Source organism: Terrapene carolina, unplaced genomic scaffold (genome assembly GCF_002925995.2).
Source record: "Terrapene carolina triunguis isolate 2854851 unplaced genomic scaffold, T_m_triunguis-2.0 Scaffold247, whole genome shotgun sequence".
Classification (NCBI taxonomy): Eukaryota; Metazoa; Chordata; order Testudines; family Emydidae; genus Terrapene; species Terrapene triunguis.
In genome coordinates, this window is record NW_020664598.1 from 3,047,360 (window position 1) to 3,066,577 (window position 19,218).

Consider the following 19,218-nt stretch of genomic DNA (forward strand, 5'->3'; position numbering starts at 1 on the left):
TCTGTAGCTCGACACAAGAGGGCCTGCAGGGGAGCTTCCGGCAGGAGATGGGCAGGTTGGAGGCACAGCTAGCAGGCCTGAGGAAGGAGCTCGCACTCCTGGCGTCTGACCAACAGGCGGTGGTGAAGCACGTGGAGTCACTCCCGGGACAAATCAAGGGAGTGCGGGAGGACGTGAGTCTCAGACCCTGGCCCGTCCCCTTAACGGAAGTCCCATTTTACCCATTCTCTGCTAAACTGTGACGTGAGAATGTCTGGGTGATGTAGGACTGTGTGGTCCCACCATATGCTAGGCACCTCTGGGTTGATGATTTCCCCCTCCCCTCCCCCGTCTCTCCTCACGAGCTGGACACTTCCAGGAGCGGTGACCTTTTCTTCTGCCACAACCTGGGCACCGTTAGGGGTGGTCCTCACGTATCCAGTATCATCCAGGGATGGAGGCTTCCCTGCATGTAAGGGTCTGTAGGCCAGACTCCCAGGGCCCTTGTGTGGTGTTGCTCTGCCCACACGCTCTCCATCGTTTGTCATGCTCTGCGGTGCAGACTCCCTCTCCTGGGCTGAGCTCTTTCCCTTGGTGGTTTCAGGTGGAAGCGCAGTTCCCCCGGTGGATCAGCCAGTTCCTGTCGCAGCCCGGGGAGGATGGAGTGGGCAGCCTGGTTCTCCAGCGTGAGGAGCTACAGGATCAGCTCCGGAAGCTGGAGCGCAAAATCCTCGCCAGAGTCTCTGAGGACCAAAGGGTGTCTGCGCGGGATGCCACGGCTAGCATTGGGGTAGCGCTGCAGCAGGAGGGAGTCACAGGTGTGACCGAAGAGGTGAGGCCCTGCCTGCTCAGCAGCTTCCCCTGAGTAACTTACTTGGCTTGGGGATTGTGGCATGGCCCACTCGAGTGTCAAAGCAGCATCAGCCTGTTTGAGCGTGTCGGGCTGTCCGTGCATGTGTGCCGATGTGGGGCAGGCCAGCCCTGAAACCCTTACATACTTGCATACACGGGGTGTGCCAGGGCATGTGTGTGTGACAGGCCGGGGCTCCACGTGTGTGTGCTCATGGTTAGGTGTGATGGGTGCAGTGTATGTGGCTGAGCTGCTGTCCCTAGCATGCACACAGGTGTGTATATGCCAAGCCTGCATGTGTGGCTATGTGCCAGAGCAGATGGGGCTGTGAGAATCAGGGGTTTAGGGCTTCATACATTTTCTATGACCTATTTATTGCTCTTTTTTTTTTTCTTACTCCCAGAACCCTGACAGTAAATTGGGTTGGGGTTGCCAGGGACTTGCTTTGGTGGTTTGTACATCACAACTGGTTTCTTTTAAATATTTTATTAAACCCTCGTGGAGAAAAGGAGGAGGCAGGGTGGGGAGTCAAGTCACTTACAGCCTGATTTTTTTCAGAAGTGCTGAGAGTTTGCAAACCCCCCACTGAAGTCACTGACTAGTGGGGGCTTGCCACCTTTGATAATCCGACAATTAAAACGCAAAACACTTAAATATATCTTTATATAAGAGGAAGGATGAGCTTGTGGCTCAGGCAGTGGATTGGGACTCGGGAGATCTGGACTCAGTTCCTAGCTCTGCTACCGACTCCCCGTGTAACCTTTTAATTGTATCATCTCTCTGTGCCTCAGTTCCCCCCTCTGTAACATGCAGGTGATATTCCCTTTCCCACACCCTTTTTCTGTCTTGTCCATTTATGCTGTAAAGTCTTTGGGGCAGGCATTGCCTTGCTATCAGGGCTGGATTAATTCTCCTGTGGGCCCGTGCCTATTAGATTTGTGTGGGGCCCCTGTATACAAGTCTTTCCTAATTTAAAACAAAATTATCACAATTATGGCATTGAGGCTATTAACGCTATACTAAACTTGCCATTTAATTAACACAAAGCCTTTATGTGGTTACATTTCAGTCTTAAAACATGTAGAATATAGTTAATTCAAAATAGCCTACTTACCTTAGAACAGCTGTTATTAGTTGCTTTCTGGGAGGGCGTTTGGGTGCAGGAGGGGATTCTGACCTAGGGCAGAGGGTTTGGGTGCAGGAGAGGGGGCGAGGTGTAGGCTCCAGCCAGGAGGTGCTTATTACAGGTGGCTCCTTGCTGGTGGCGCAGCAGGGCTGAGGCAGGCTGCCTGCGTGCCGTGGGGTCAAATGGGGTGGTCACAGGTGTTACTCCCTGCCGTGGCCCTACGCTGCTCCCGGAAGCGGCTTGCTGCTGACACGTTTCTGCATGCCCCTCGGAGTGGGATAGTGTCTCCGTGTGCTGCCCGTGCCTGCAAGCGCCATCCCCGCAGCTCCCATTGGCCGGTTCCCAACCAATGGGAGCTTCAGGGACAGTGAAGGGGGGTAGGGGCAGCACATGGAGCCACTTCCTCCGCCAGGGGCCGCAGAGACATGCCAGCAGCTGACCACTTCAAGGAGCGGTGTGGGGCCACGGCAGGCAGGTAGCCTGCCTGAGCGCCCTATTGCACCGCGGAACTTTTAGCGGTTGACTGGCAGAGGCTCCAGGATCGACCAGTTGATTGTGATCGATGGGTTAGTGACCACTGAATTGTATATAATTTATTTTTACGGGATCCCCCTTAGCCCAAGGCCCTGGGCTGCAACCCCTAAAGCCCCTGTGTTAAACTGGCCCTGCTTGCTATGTGTGTGTGTCTAGCATCTAGCATACTTGGGGGCGGGGCGCAGGCTCAGCTGGTGTCTGTAATACAAATACTGTATATATTCGTTCATAAGCCAGATTTTTTTTTAGTAAAAATGGGAAGCACCAGAGAAGGGGGTCGGCTTATGAACGGGTATAAAGAGGGAGAGGTGGGACACAGCCCTTCCCTCAACAGAGGGAGCAAGGAGAGTCTCTCCGCTTCTGGCCACCTGTTCTCCCCCCAGCCTCCGAAGCAGCTGCAGCTCCAGGAGCTGCAGCTCCTGGGCAGCTCCGCGCCGCCCGGCCCCACCCCCCCGGAGCGGGCTGCGGCCAGGCCAGAGACATCCTCCCCAGATAAGGTGGGAAGGGATGGGGAGAGTGTGGGGGTCCTGGGCTAGGGGTGGGGTCATATGGGGGGTGGTCACAGGTGTTACTCCCTGACCCCCAGCTTTTTCCCCAAAAAACATTTTCCCCACCAGTTGCTGTCCCAACCCATCAGGGTAAGCAGCTGGCGCGCCGGGACACTTTGTTTACTTAGGTTTACCTCCGTGCCTGCGGACGCTCGAGGTAAACAAACCATCTCAGCCCACCAGCGGCTTATCCTGATGGCTCGGGAGCCAAAGTTTGCCAACCCCTGAATTATAGGGTTGGCTTATGAATGGGTCATAAACATTTTCCATTTTTACTTCTCCATCTTGGGGGAGTCGGCTTATAAACGAACTGGCTTATGATCGAGTATATACAGTAATTAATAACAAATAGAGAAGGAATAAGAGAGTTTAAAGACTTTTTTACAAATAAAGGGAAAAGCCCTGGTTTGAAAGTCTTTTAAATAGTATCATGTCTTTGGGGGGAGAAAAAGTGAGTCCATTTTAGGTGGTAGATCTCAGGTTGTGGTGTTTAAAGTTCCATGCTGTTTCTTAAGACAAATGCATACAAAAAGAGGAGATAGGAGAATGCAGCCGCTGCCCGCTCTTTTGCTTGCAGATCAGTTGGTGGAAAGAGAACCTGCGGGAACTTAAGGGCTAGTCTACACTGGCAACGCTAAAGTGCTGCCATGGCAGTGCTTTAATGTGGCTTGTGTGGTCACAGCAGAGCGCTGGGAGAGAGCTCTCCCAGCACTCTTAAAATACCACCTTCACGAGGGGCGTAGCTACCAGCTCTGGGAGCACGGCTCCCAGCTCTGGGAGCACTGTCTACACTGGCGTTTTACAGCGCTGAAACTTGCAGCGCTCAGGAGGGTGTTTTTTCACATCCCTGAGCGAGAAAGTTGCCAGTAAACTTTGCCAGTAAAGCGCCAGTGTAGACAAGCCCTTAGGGTCACATCTCTGGAGGGGCTCAAGACCCAGCCATGGTTGATGGGAGGGGTCTCGCTTAGATCCTGTTTTTTGCCTGGTCTGGCCAGCACATCTTTCAGGATCAGGAGAAAGGAAGCCCAGCAGCGTGATGGTAATTTCCTGGCATGCCATGGTGATAACCATAATGGTTATGCTGGTGATGTGGTGGTTACTGGGCACCCTGCCACTGTGGATGAGCTGTCAGGGTCTCCCCAAAAGAGACCTGTGTGAAAGAGATGAGGTCACCACGCTATCATGGTTCTTGAGCCATAACAAGGCAATGCTGGCTCGTGTTTTTAGATGCTGTCTCTCATTTTAAGAAGATTCTGGTCTGTGGCTGTAACAATTCAGTGGCCTCACCTGAAGCCCATAATCAGTAGTTCCTTTAGTTCCAACAAACACTGTTCACATTACTTCTGTTCTGGGACTTCTTTCAGTGGTTTTAGACACCATGCTTGGGGTGCAAATGGCTTCCCTGCCACCTTTCACCCACTTGGGCAAGTCAGCGTTTCAACCAACGGCAGAGTTCCACCCAGCTGTGTGTGTGTCCATGAGTGGCTGTATAAAAATGCGTGTGCCTAGGGACAAATATAGGTGGCAGGGGTTTGCGTGTGATGGGCTGCACATTATGTGCTGACCATTGTGCGTGTTGGTGTGTGCACGCAGAGGCTGCACCTATGGATGTGCACGTGGGTGTGTATTGGGATTGTGTGTGATCAGTGTGTCTCCAGCCTTTGCATTCAGCTCTGTTGTGTCCTTTACTCCTTGTTGCAGCAAGTGCACCTCATTGTGAACCGAGCCCTGAAGCGCTACAGCGAGGATCGTACTGGAATGGTTGATTATGCCCTTGAATCAGGGGGTAGGTGAATCAGTGGCTGCCTCACCTCCCTCCTCCAGTGGCCTCAAAGTATAGAAAGGGGGTGTCAGACTGAAGATGCTCTCACTGTGTTAATCAGAGGAAGGACTTGCTAGGAGACAGCAAGTCCTGATAGCTTAGCGCATAGCCAGGCATCTGGGCATGTGAAGAGGGAGGGTATTGGACTGGCTCTCACGCACGCAGAGCATTGCAGTGGGACTCAGCTGGCCAGCCCAGCCTCACCGGGCGAGAGTCCGTGTACGGCACAACACGCTATGGTTAGAAGGGGAGTTCAGCCCTGCCCGTAGGATGGTTCTTGTCTATCGCCCTGTGAGCTGAGTTGGAATATCTCCTCCCTGCCCTGTACGTTATGCTCTGTTTGGGATCTTCTCCTCCCCAGGCAAGACCATAGTTAGATATACAGAGAGGGCATAACTTTTGTCACCTGGCGAGGATGCTGTGGTCTCATGTGTTCTTGTTTCCCTTTCAATCCCAGGGGCCAGTGTTATTAGCACTCGGTGCTCAGAAACCTACGAGACAAAGACGGCACTGCTGAGTCTGTTTGGGATCCCCCTGTGGTACCATTCTCAGTCTCCACGGGTTATCCTGCAGGTAGGGACCAAGCTGAGTAGAGAGGTGTCCGTATTTCCCCCTGTGAACTGAGCTGGAACTTCCTGCCACTGTGGACTATTCCCTGCCTGTTGCCCCAGTGTGAGCCCAGCTGGATAGTTCTCGTAACACCTCTTGACCCCCTGATTTAGCTAATTGGTCATTGGTGCTCAGACTGCCATCACATCACCCTTGGCTCATCTCCTCTCCTGTCGCTACAGAGTCTCCCGTCCTCGGAAGTCACACTTCCTCCATTTCATTCCCTTTCTCTGGGTTCTCACAGTGTAACGATCGGATCTGAACATGGGGATAGGGATGCCTCCCTGACACCTTGTGTTACACAAGACGTCTGTCCTGGCGCGAGGAAGGGGGAACACGGGAGTTAGGTGTGCCGTTTGTCACCTGATCTTACCTTAGCTGTGATCACAGCTGGGTCCTCAAACTCTGGTCGTTGGTATGTGCCCACTGACCTCATTTGTGGCTTTAGTTCAAAAATCAGGCTGTGAATGTCCTTGGAATTTCCATAGCAGATCAGGCCCATGCTCCTTCCAGCCCCGTGTCCTGGCCCTGACAGCGTCCAATGCCAGATCCTCCAGAGAAAGGTGTAAGAAGTACCATGTGTGAATGCAATGCTGTAACCAGGGGAAGACCTTTCTTCCTCATCCCAGCTAGTGAGCTCTTTGTCACGAAGCCTGAGGGCTGACAGCACTTGTAATTGTTAACAGAGCTAGCTAGTGTCACTGCAGATGCTGCACCACTTTCTCTGTGGCAGTCAGGTTCTGGGTCAGCTCCTTTGAGTCATTCTGCCACCTGAGGATAGGCCAAACCCTCTCCTGCCCCTGATCCAGAACCAGCCCCAGGGGCACATCTGTGTCTTCCTCCCCACAGTAACTGTGGGTTTCACAGCAGCCCAGGCTTACAGTGACTCCTTTGCAACATCTTAGAGGTAACTTTGTGCCACTGCAGTGGGGCAAAGTGACCTGGGGGTGGGTTGAAGATCAGACCCAATGTTTTCTTCATGTCTTGCACTGTGGTGTGTTGTTAACAGCTGCCACGTTGAATTCCAGAGGTGGCTGCACTTCCCAGGAGGGTCAGGGATCCCAGTATAGCAGCTTGTAAAGTGCTTTGGGTCAAAAGGGCCGAGAGAACTGCATGAGGTGATGATTATTACCGTTACTTAAAGTTGGTTTGGTTTTGTGTTTTGTGTGTAGCCGGACGTTAACCCTGGGAATTGCTGGGCTTTCCGTGGATCTCAGGGCTTTGCTGTTATCCGTCTGTCCAGCCACATTCGCCCCACTGCTGTGACTCTGGAGCATGTCCCAAAAGCCCTCTCGCCCCTGGACACCATCCCCAGCGCACCCAAGGACTTTGCCGTCTTTGTGAGTGTCTTTCTCTGCACGGAAATGGGGGGGTAGAGGAGGAAAAGTCTGTGTGTGGAAAAGGGGACCCGGGTGGTCTTGGGATCTTTTGCCATTCATAACCACCCTCCAGTATTGGAGATGGGGATGTTTCCTTGCCTCAGAGATGGTCTCCCTGCTGTCTCCCTACGGGGGTGCTGCAGAGGGCTGGTGTGTTAAGCCAAGGGACGGAGTGTTGCAGAGCAGGGTGAGATGGGGAACATGGGGAGGGGATATCCTGTGGAAGGAGGCAAGGCGAGCTAGGGGTTTAGTACATGGGAGGAGGAAATGTGTTGGGGAGGGGGTATATTGGGGAGAGGAGGACGGAGACTGAGTACCTGAGGGAGGAGGAGATGTACGAGGGGAGAGGGAATGGAGTACATGGGATAGGGGAAAGTGGGGGAGGAGGGAAGGGAGGGGTTGACTGGGGGTCCATATGATGTGGGGACATTTTAGGGGGGAGGGAGGCAATGGCTGGGGGTACATGGGTAGGGGATGGTTTGTGGGGAGGTGGGTGGGATGGGTATGGTTGAGGAGGAGGGTGGGGGTACAAGGGGAGGGAAGGGCTGAGGATGTGTAACTCTCAGCCCTAGGTGCTGGAACTAGGTGTGCTGCCGCACCCCCTGGTTTGAAGAGGTTTCCATCATATCCAGGGTTTACAGTTTGGTTCAATCGCTGTCAGCTCCCCCACTATACAAATTGTTCCAGCACCTCTGCACACAGCCTTGTCCCCCCACTGCTCCTGCGTGTTCCCTGTCCTCTCACTGCCCTGTTTGTTTACTTTGGCATGGGAGAGCAGGAGTGGAGTTTAACTGCACTTGTCTCAGTCTCCCTCTGGGCGCTCTGATCACCCCACGTTCCTCCTCTCTCTCTGCTTTCTCATCACTCCACCCTCCCTTTCTTCCCCACTTTCACTTGGTCTCACAGGGTCTGGACGAAGAAGGACAGCAAGAGGGCATTGTTCTCGGACAGTTCACCTACGACCAGGATGGGGATCCCATCCAGACGTTCCGCTTGGAGGTACGAAGGAGGAGTGGTAGGGCCCCAGGGAGCTCCCTGGATACTGAGCCAGGGAGAAGAGCCCAGAGAGCCCCGCACCTCTAGTATTTAGAAGCCAGTCAAAGTGTCATCACACAGGCCGTGCCCCTGCCAATGCCATTACCTCTGCTGTGCCAGGGTCTCTGCCTGGGGTGGTTTGGCTCAGTGCATTCCCAAGATGGGCCCGTTGCTGGCCACTGTCTGAGGTACAGTAGGATACAAGGATAGGTGGGCTAATGGCCTGATCCAGTGCAACAGGAGCAGGGAGACCGGATTAGACAGGTTAATGGTCTGATCCAGTGCAGCATGTGCTTGCATGTGAACTACAGGATGTTTTGGCTACTGACTCTGGAGGAAGCCCCCCCGGTGATGCTCCCCAGGGTTATGAGGCTCCTTGCTACTACCTGCCCTTAGCGAGAAGCCGTCTTGTCTGTGCCTGCTGTGCTTCAGCTCCCTGACACCAACAGCCTTGGGCCCACAAGCATGGACTTCCAGGTCCCCACAGACCTCGCCGTCTCTGCAGGCTAGTGCTAGGTACACCCCAAGTGCTCGGTGTGTTCCCTGCAGTATCCAGGCCCTGTCACTGGACACTCTCAGTAATAACCAGGTTTGCTGTACCAAAGAGACCATGTACACACAGCTTGACTGGCCCAGGTCCTTGATGATGACACAGCACTGGAATCTACTTACAGTGAAAACAAATAGGTTTATTTACAAAGATTAAGATTGAAGAGAGAGTAAGCAAGGATATTAAGAACAGGTTCCATGTAAAACAAAAGATATAACACACTTCTTAGTCTTACCTGAACTCTGACGGCCTAAAATCCTTGTCTAAAACAATTCTTCACCTAAAACAACCTTCCAACATCATTAGCCCACCATCCAACTTTCTTGAATGCAAAAAGCGCTGTCCTTTTTGCTTCCTCGGTGAAGGATGACAAAATGTCATTTTGCTTTTCCTTCTATTTCCCCAAACTCATTGTTTTCTCCCCCAAAGACAGGATAACTCCCGTGGTTCCCTTCTTTGGGTGTTGGCTCCAAGGTATCTTCTCATACTCCTGTTTGATTCCCATTCCCCTCCCCCACCACCTATTTTTCTTGTTGACTTTCATATGTAAGTAAATAAGGTTTCTACTGCGTTGGCTTTACATTACTTGATTTCCATCACAGGCAAGGATAGGTGAATAGACAAGCTCTTTCTAGCAGAAAACCTGTTTGTCTGCTCTGCCTGGTTGCAAACTTTAAAACATAACTTCAGTGTGTATACTTCTTAAATATCATCAGTACATACATTTTACTATGATATTAATGACCAGTAAGTAACCAGCTTTCATTTGATACCTTACAAGACACTATTTATGGATAAATGAATACCATGAAGGCAGTGCGTTAAGTGTAGGGAGTTTGTCAGGCCTTGCTCTCACAGGAGTTGCCGTCACAGAACAGTGAACCCTTTGCTAGTTGGCATGGAGGGGGTCTGAGGGTCACACTGACCCAGACCCCTGGCTGGGCTGTGGCTTAGTTAGAGAGGTGACTTTCCTTTTGGGAAGGTCCTCTGGACTTGAATGGATAATGCTATAACCTCTCAATAGGTTTCTTTCTGAGCTGTCCTGTAGAACTGAATAGAAATTCTCCTCCTGCTGTAGAATTCTACAGGAAGGATCCAAAGCCTACAGAGAGGTTCATTCTCTGATTGATACCAAGGGCCAGACCCTCCACCCCACTCTGTTTGCACTGCTCTGGTGGCACAAAGCAGCTCTAAAACTGGTTTAACCACCCCTGGAGATTCCCCCTGCATAGGGGACCCGTTGGCTGGTGTAGAATCACTATTGTGGCTCCTATGCCCCACCCCATTTTTGGCCTCCCTGGCATGGAGGTGTGGACTGGGAGAAGGGTCCTGGTGGTGCCACTTCTTATCTGGCTGACCCATGCATGGCTGGGGCACATTTGCATCTAGATGATACCTGGTTGCTGGGGCAGCCTGGGGAGCCCATTGGATAGGACTAATGCAGAACCAAAGGATCCAGGGGCCGCAGCGATGGCTTAAAGCCACTTCTGCCCCCACTCTTTCCCCTCTGGTCTTGGGCCGAGCAGAGCTTTGCAAGACCAGAGGATCTGGCCCATTTAAGTTCGTAGAGTACTTTGTATAGGGCCCTATTGGTTCTGTCCCTATTAAATTCTGAGGGTGAATAGGAACTCTCCAGGATGTGTGAAAGTGAAGACCCTCCTGAAATCAGTGAGGAATCTGTGGGGAACGGGGGCTGACTCTTGCCTAGAAATGGTGTTTCTTTCTGCAGAGAGCAACCCAGACTATGAAATGTCTCCTCTCTTCCTTGCCCAGGGTGAAGATGTGGGCACGTTCCAGGTGGTGGAGCTACGGATTCTGAGCAACTGGGGTCACCCGGAGTACACCTGCATCTATCGCTTCCGTGTGCACGGGGAGCCGGTCCACTAACCCCTCCCTGGCTCTCCCCTGCCCCTAGCTGGCTACCTCAGGTTCTGTGCCGGCCGCAAGCGACAACCATGGCAGAGAGAGGTTGTCTCCAGAGAGAATGGCAAGCCGGTTAAGGAAATTCTTCTTTTTGCCGCTTCTCTCAAGTCCCAGGGTGGGAGAGGTGGGGGAATTACCACCCTTGGCGAACCTAGTCCCCATATGCTTTTCTGTGCTGCCACTTCCAGAGGGAAGAGTTTGTATTGGGTGGGGGTGGTGGGGAGGGGGAGGGATTTTAGTGTTCAAAAGGTGGTGTGATGGGAAACGAGGCTCCGATCCAGGTCAGGCCAGACATTTTAACTTTTTTTAAATGAGTCTTTGCAGTCCAGACCTTTCCCCACCTCCCTCTTCCCAGCCCCATCCCTTCCAGATGTTAAAGAAGACTATAGCATAGTGTCCCAAGTTTTATGAATGAACATATATTATTATCAGTGGGGTGAAGGTGTGATCTATTTATGGCATCGTTGGCTGGGTAGGCGCCATCTAAATGTCAGGGAGGGTGGGCACATGACCAAATAATTTTGCACTATCGCCTGTTTCCTTCCATTATTGGATCAGTGGCTTGTTTTAGTTAGACCCAGTGGCTAGCTTGCCATGGGTTGAATTTGGATCTCATGACCCTGGAAAGCTGCTAACATGCCTGTTAGCTAAGGGAAATAATGAGGACACAAAGACATGTATTAAAAGGTTAATATATAAGCAAAAGACTGGGGTTTTAGTCCTTGGGGGAGAAGATAATCTAATCTCCCTGGGATTGTAAAACAGCCTCAACAATGCAAACCTTCCACTCAGGTCAGTGTATTATATAGTCCTCAAGAAACACCTTCCCTTCCACCGCAGCTGAGTGCTATTGGATTTCACCAATGTGCAAGGCTGTGGCCAGAGTGGGAGAAGGTCCCGTATTATTCCCACACACGTGTGTGTTGTTCTCACATGTAAATCCCCCAATTAGTGCTGAACATTCACAAGTCAAAATGTCTGTGTTGATGTCCTTTAAAACTCTTCCTCCCGACACTGTTTTTAGTAATAATGAAGGATGTACTTTTCCATGCAACGTATAATTAACCTATAGAACTTTGTACCACAAGGGAGACCACTGAGGCAAATCACTTAGATTAATAAAGGGCTAGTCACTTAGAGTAGCATTTGTAGTAGCACTAACTAGAGTGAAATGGCCAGGGCTATTTAATCCTCAGGCTTTGAGATGTGAACTGATCAGTAGCTAAGTTCAGGAGAAAATTTCCCTCCATGGGTGCTGCATGATCAGATGCCATGGCCCACAGTTGGAGACAGGGTACTAGGCTCGATGGGCCAGTGGTCTGGTAGTGCCTGCCTGCTTTGCTTTTGGAAAACCCTAGTCAAAATTATAACCGTCTATGGTGGGTGTAAAAATATATAATTATACCCCCACTGGTTTATGTACATCTGTATATAAACAACTGTACATAGGGGGGTAGAGTCTAGGCTGTAGTTATCCAGACACATGGGGTTTGTTGATGGGGACACAGGGCAGATATGAGAGTATTAGTGTGATCACGGGAAGTGGCACAAACCCCGCAGGATAACGGGGGATATGAGACAATATTATACAAGCTTTGGGGATAAGGGGACGACGACCCTGACAGCTCTGATCTGGGGCAAGGGTGGGGAAAGACAGCAGGCCGAGCAGAGGGTGTGGTGCCAAGGCTGGCTGAAGGGTGCTGAGACACAGAGCTTGTGGGGTTCACTGTAAGTAGGGGCGGTGAGGTAAGCCAGTGCAGCTTGGTTCAGATCATTAAGGACCCTGCTACCGGGCCTTCAAGGGAGAGTAGTAATGGTGGTAGCAATGGTTCCAGGAGGGGGCTTGTGGCTGAAGCTGGGACTGGCCTTTTCCCTCAGGGGAAGGGTGGGCAGGTCTGTGTCACAGCCGTCCCCCATTCACAGCTGCCGTCCTGGGCTGAGGCCGTGTATGGGGACGGTTGGACAGGGCACAAGTGGGCAGGGAAGGGCTGACAGCTACCTCTTCCTATGGATTTATCTGGGAGAAGGGAGACAGCACCAAGGTGGGAAAGGCCCCTCCACCCCAGACTTGAGCCACAAAGACCTCCCTGAGGGCTGTTAGTGTTGTTCCCAGCTGGCAAGAGAAGGAGGGGAGAGGGACCTGTGAACAGGCTGGCTGGGGCCTTATTCTCACCACCACACCCACTATATCAGCTTTGAGCTGCAGGACAGAGTAGGAGTTCATATCAGTGGCCTTGAGAAGGTAACATGTGCTGCTCAGAGAAGGGTTGTCTCTGTCTCTAGGTTTTGGCCAGCACGCTCTGTTCTTAGTTCAGCTTATGTTTTGAATTGGTTTTTACGTATCCATATTTGTCTTCTCTTTATCTGAAAGAAAAGCCAAGGGCTCACTTTGTATCAGCCCCATTTGAGGCTGGCACCCCCCCAAGTCAAATTGGGTCTGTGAGGTGCGGAGGGTACTGAGCACTGATTTTTGCCAGGTTGTCTCCAAAACCTGTTGAAGTCCAGTAGGGCTGGGATGGTGTGAAAGGGAAGTGAGTGGGGGACTCCCTTCCAGAGCTGGCAATGGGCTTTTTCTGGCCCACATGTCTTGCCTTAAATCTGCTGGAGAAGTCAAGCAGTGCACATCCTCTTGGTCTGCTCCTCCATTGCCTCATCAAGCATGTGGCTCTGATCCATGTGCCCATAGGGATGAGGGTGGGACAGCACCTCCTTTTGGAATTAATCACCACTACTCCTAAATTGGCTGCAGGGGGTGGTGACTGGGTGATAAATGGCTCCTACACCAGATGCTGATTGCCCCAGGCACCAAGTGGGTTCCTGCATGGAAGTGCATGGCCCCAGTCCCTAGAACTCCGAGTCCACCTGCAAGGAACTTGGACTGGCAGTTGAAGATGGGTTGACCAGGGCTTTACAAGCCCCTAGGAGCAGTGGACCTAGCCTCTGGTGCTTCTTTAAAATCTGACTACTGAACCAACCCTCCCCCAACATCTAGGCATGTTGGAACAGTGGTGAAAGGAGAAAAGGTTCATTAACTCTTCCTGTGCTCCAGGACCAGCTGTCAATTGTAGGGCAGAGGGTGTTTAAAATTGCTGCTTCAACTGCAGCCCCGCTTCTTATCAACATGCCAGGTAATCATGGTACTAGATACAGAAGATGAGTACAGCAAGGTGGTAATAAGTGGGAAACATCTGCTAAGGCAGAGCTTCTCTGTTTACTCCCCTTGAGCTGCCTCACTTATCCCCCTCTCTCTCTGTGTGTGTGTACCAGGAAAGTGTTATAAATTAACCTTACGCAAACCAAGCTGGGTACAGGCAGATTAATCTGTATTTAATTCTGTAGCCTATTGCAAATGCTGCACTGTTTTGTTTGTTTTTTATCTACAGACTGTAATTTATGCCTATGCAAAAAAATCCAAGACAATAAATTATGTCAAAACAGTTGAGATTTGTAGACATTCCTCTGATGTGTTTGCAATTGGGAAGGAGGGGGGCAAAGCTTGTACAAAACTCATTTTCCATTGGGAGTAGAGAGGAAGAGACAGAGCTAGATTCACAAGGGGGTCTAAAGCCTTGCAGCACTTGACTTGGGGCCCTGCCACCACAGGCACCAACTTTTGTTGGCACCGGTGGGTGCTTGCGCCCCCTGCCCCAACTCCTCTGACTCCGCCCCCTCCCTGCCCCTAGTGGATCCCTCTCCAAATCCCTGCCCTAGCCCCGCCTCTTCCCCAAGCGCTGCATTCCTCCTCTCCCCCCCCCCCCCCCCAGGCTTGCTGGGTGAAACAGCTGTTTCGCGGCACAAGCGCTGGGAGGGCGGGGGGAGAAGCAGGACGCGGTGGCCTGCTCAGGGGAGGAGGCGGAGCTGAGGCAGAGGTGAGCTGGGGTGGGGGAGCGGGTCGGGGAGCTGCCAGTGGGTGCTCTGCACCCACCAATTTTTCCCTGTGGGTGCTCCAGCCCTGGAGCACCCAGGGAGTTGGCGCCTATGCCTGCCACCTAGGTATTCAGGCTCTCTTAAAAATTCCAGCAGGATGAGGAGGGAGCTGCCTAAGTTAGCCAGTAGGAAATGCAGGAAAGGGGGGTGGCCTAAACTCTGACCCTAGAGGGGAGTTAGGCACCTAACTCTGCTCATGATTCACAGTTATGAACCCTATCTGGGAGTTGGACACTTAAACCATGGCAGCCCTTCTCTATAAAGACAGGAGGCAATACCCCTATCTTACAGCCTAGTGGTTAGAGCACTCACCCAGCATGTGGCAGGCTTGGGTTCAAGTCCCCACTCTGCCTGACATCAAGGGACCTTGAACCAGGTAAGTGCTCTAACCAGGAGGGGATTCTAGGTTGTGTCTCAATCTCTTGTTGAAGCTGTTCCCCTATGTAAAATACATACATTTGCCAAACCAGTTTGATTTCTTTCTTTGACAGGGTAACCAATTTGTTGGATGGGGGAATGCGGTGTACATAATATACTTAGACTTCAGCAAGGCTTTTGACACAGTCCCACATGACATTCTGATAAGTAAGCTGGAGAAACGCAGGCTTGGCATAACTACCATTAAGTGGATACATAATTAAACAACCACAGAGTAACTATTAATGGAATGATATTGTATTTGAGGGAGGTCTCAAATGGGGTTTCACAGGGATCTGTTCTGGGTCTGCTGTTTAACATCTTTATTAACGACCTGGATGTAGGAATAGAGAGCATACTGATCAAATTTGCAGATGATGCAAAACTGGGGGGGGTTGCTAGCACTTTGGAGGCTGGAGCTAAAATTCAGAGGCATCTTGATAAACTGGAGAACTGGGCTCTAGACAACAAAATGAAATTCAACAAAGACAAATGTAAGGTGCTACACTTAGGGAAGAAAACCCAAATACAGACTGGGGGATAACTGGCTTGGCGGCAGCAGCACTGCTGAGAAGAATCTGGGAGTTGTGGTAGATCAGCCTCAACATGATCCAGCAATGCAATGCTGCTGGTGCTGCTGCAAAAAAAAAAAAGTAAATGCAATTTTAGGTTGCATTAATAGAGACATAGCATGCAAGCCACAGGTGATAGTACTACTCTACGTGGTCTGGTTAGGCCTTGGCTGGAGTACTGTGTCCAATTTTGGTCACCGATGTATAGAAAGGATATAGAGAAATTAGAAAAGACCCAGAGGTGAGCTACAAAGATGATCAAAGGGATGGAATGCAAGCCATACAAGCAAAGGCTGAAGGAACTGGGTATGTTTAGTTTGAGAGGGGATATGATAGTAGTCTTCAAATACTTGACAGGCTGCCATAAAAAAGATGGAGAAAAGTTGTTTTCTTGCTACAGAGGGCAGGACAAGAGGCAATGGGGTCACACTACAGCATAGCAGATTTACATTAAATCGAAGGAAACACTTCCTCACTGTAAGAACAGTCAGACAATGGAACAGACGCCTAGGGAGGTTGTGGAAGCTTCTTTACTGGAGGTTTTCAAAAGGAGGCTGAATAACCATCAGTCATCTGGATGGTTAAAAAAAACAAATCCTGCATCTTGGCAGGGGGTTAAATTAAATGACCCTTGTGGTCCCTTATAACTCTTACGAGTCTCAGTAGTCAGTGGGCCAGAGTATGATTATAACTTAGCAGTTAACGTGCTTCCCTAGAGTGCTCTAGGTTCCAGTCCCTGCTTCACATACCAGCTGAATGCTCTAACTTACTGGTCTGTAGGGCATAAAGGGGGGGGGGGGGTGCAACACCCCCCTCCCTGGTGTTTTGTTGGGGGGGGAGATCCACTGTGCCCAATCTTAGGCAGCCTTTGAGCATGTCTACCAGATTGGGCTCTGCAGGCAATTTAGGCATGGAAACACCTAGTTTAGGCTCTCAACTGGTTGGTGGTGACAAAAATTTAAGTGGCAGGGGGCCTTTAGATACCTAGACGGTTAGGTGGTTTTGAAAATTCGAGTGTTGCCTAAATGTTGGACTTTGTCCCCTAAAGTGGCAGGCTCCCTTGTGACTCTAGTCTAGCCCATAATAGGCTATGTCTTACCCAAACCCCTTCCATCCTCAGAGCACTGCAGAATTGTTCTTATAAATGCATTAGTCCAGTCCAATTTAAGTGTCTTACAATTCCTCATATCCAGCCACCATCTGACTTTGGCACCATTTTATCTCCTGCCTTATGCATACTGACTCCCTACTTTCCCAATAGCCAGCTTGCAACATCCCCTCCCTAAGCATTTTAGAAAACTGATTTAAGTAGTTTTTTCCCCCCAAGGCTAACCCACTTGAGTTATTCTGCTTCCCCTATTCCAAAGAACAACCTAGCTCTGCTTCACAACACCGGGCCTAAGACGTGTGCTACTGCTCAGATAACCTAGCTGAGCTGGAAGTAGCCTGTGGGTGTAGAGGGGACTTGTAGGAGGATCCACTCACAGGTCTGGAACAACTGCTGTGTAACTGAACAGCTGCCTCAAATGAAGTTTGACAACACAGGCTATAAACATTTTACATAGTAAATGGAGCCTATGCTTACGAAGGCTGCTCAGCTCCCCCCCGTGGGTGGATTCCTTGCTCTGCAAAGCTGCCCCTGCTCTCTATTTGTAGTTGATGCTACTTGCATTGGAAGCAGGATTCTGAGGAGTTCCCTCCTGGCTGGCTGGGGAGCAACTGAAGATACTCAGTTTATGAGTTTGGACTCTGGCACACTGGGGCTTGGGTACTGTTGTTATTTCCCAGCTAGCGTGAGGGATGAGGACAAGGACGCTGCATGTGATCACAGCTGCATGACTCTTTGGCAAGGAAAAATTGAGGCCCGATGCAGAGATACCATACTACACTACAGCAGGTCCCAGCCCACACTTAACTTCAGCAATAGAGAGGCAGTGCCTTCAGAGCAGGAAAAAGTAAAACCCTAAACAGCTCCCAACTGCTTAGGCGACAGATAAAAGGACACAGTTCAGATGCCCCACACAGCAGATCCAAGTGTTCGTACAAGAAGCTAGGTGTAGAGAATGGCACTTTCTGCAGTTTGAATGGGCACTAAAGACTTGATTAGGTTCTATCCTCCATTGCAAAAGGGCCAGAGATATAGGGTTTAGTCCAGTGGTTCTCAACCAGGGGTATGTGTACTCCTGGGGGTACGCAGAGGTCTTCCAGGAGGCATATCAATTCATCTAGATATTTGCCTAGTTTTACAAGAGGCTACATAAAAAGCACTAGCGAAGTCAGTACAAACTAAAATTCATACTGACAATGACTTGTTTATACTGCTCTATAGATTGTATCAGCAGTTCTCAAACTGGGTCATGACCACAAAGTGGGTCACGAGTTTGTTTTAATGGGGTTGCCAGGGCTGGCATTAGACTCACTGGGGCGCAAGGCAGAAAGCCTGAGCAACTTAGCTTATAGGGACCCACTGTGGCTTAGGGCCCCAGGCAATTGCTCTGGTTGCCGCTCCCTAATGCCAGCCCAGAGAGTAGGACTAGACATAATGTGGAGAAAAACTTAATTGTTACTGTAGCTTCACTGCTTCCCAGAATGAGAAGGCTCACAAGTGAAAAACGGGCTCAAGTATCACACTGAAATGTAAGTACAATATTTATATTCCAATTGATTTATAATTACATGGTAAAAATGAGAAAGTCAGCACTTTGTCAGTAATAATGTGGCTGTGACACTTTTGTATTTTTATGTCTGATTTTGTAGTTTTTAAATGAGGTGAAATTTGGGGGTACACAAGACAAATCAGAGTCCTGAAAGGCGTAGAGTAGTCTGGAAAGGTTGAGAGCCCCTGGTTTAGTCTACCTGTAGCAGAGAAGTGGGGCTCAGATTGAGCTGCCAAATAAATTCCTTGCTCAAGCATCTCCAAGCCTTCATACTGAAAGCATGTCTTTCACCTACAGCTCATGGTGTGCCATGGTTCTCAACCCCATCCCCTTATACCATCCCTACAGCTTCCCCTTGTACGGGAAAGCAGCCTAACTTCACCAGTACTCCTATGGAACCTATCCCCCTACATAAGTGCAGAGGCTGCTCTCACACCTAGATTGGAGTAGAGCGAGGTGCAGGACTTTGTGAAGGCACAGGGATTCAGGGGTAAGTGGTGGCCGTTCCCATGATTAACATTTAAGAACACAAAGCAACAAGACACTATTTAACTTAGAACAAACTTTTTATTTTATACATCACACCAGTCTCAGTGATCTTTGTATGCTGGTCACAACAAAAAGGAGATATCACCACCTCCTTAGCATGAATTTATGTAAATCCTCTTCAGGCCCTAGGCTTCCCTCTTTCAGTTGGAGCACAAGGAATGAAGAAAGAGGAAAACAGGCTCAGGAATGAAGAACGCCTAGAGTTCTCTGCCTCCCTGAAGAGCAGTGAAATCAGATGCAGTTTTAATGCTACTAGAGGGCCTGGGCATGAATGAAGCAGGCCCCCATATTTTGCTAGCAACACTTCACACTCCTTCACAATTGGGGTGCCATTAATAGTGTAGCTACTTATGATTTCTCCTAGAGAGCTCTGGCAGTTAAGCAACTGGCTCAGGAAGGACCATGCTCTATCTCCCCACTTCCATTCGGTTTGCCCTCAAAGATGGCTTTAGGCTTTGTCTCTCTAGTTAACAGCTTCCCAAGGTGGAGGCTCTCTGAAACAATGAACAGTGACTCACTTCATTCTGAGTAGAAAGTGATAGCTCTGCCTCTCCCTCAAGATATTAAGCATCCCACTAGTCAGTGGAGGATAAGCATTATCCTCTAGGGGAGCTCATCTTTTGAAGAGGAAGGAATGGGAGAGGAGAGAAGAACAAGTTGGGAGGTGACCAGCTACAAAGCCTGAGGTAAAAGGACATGATACTCATAAAATAAGTCACTTCAGAAGGAGTGTCCTGGAGG

General features: G+C 50.3%; 1 protein-coding gene across 1 annotated transcript in view; it reads left to right on the forward strand.

Moving 5' to 3' along the window:
• The window catches only part of SUN2 (Sad1 and UNC84 domain containing 2), a 25,505-nt gene extending 11,710 nt beyond the window's left edge, over nt 1–13,795 (forward strand). The window contains exons 12-18 of the mRNA XM_024208734.2: nt 8–173; nt 584–811; nt 4,739–4,823; nt 5,317–5,432; nt 6,641–6,808; nt 7,754–7,846; nt 10,206–13,795. Of these exons, the coding sequence (XP_024064502.1) occupies nt 8–173; nt 584–811; nt 4,739–4,823; nt 5,317–5,432; nt 6,641–6,808; nt 7,754–7,846; nt 10,206–10,319 (970 nt within the window). The 3' untranslated portion in view covers nt 10,320–13,795. The remainder of the gene's footprint in view (nt 1–7; nt 174–583; nt 812–4,738; nt 4,824–5,316; nt 5,433–6,640; nt 6,809–7,753; nt 7,847–10,205) is intronic.
• The last annotated feature ends 5,423 nt before the right edge of the window (nt 13,796–19,218 follow it).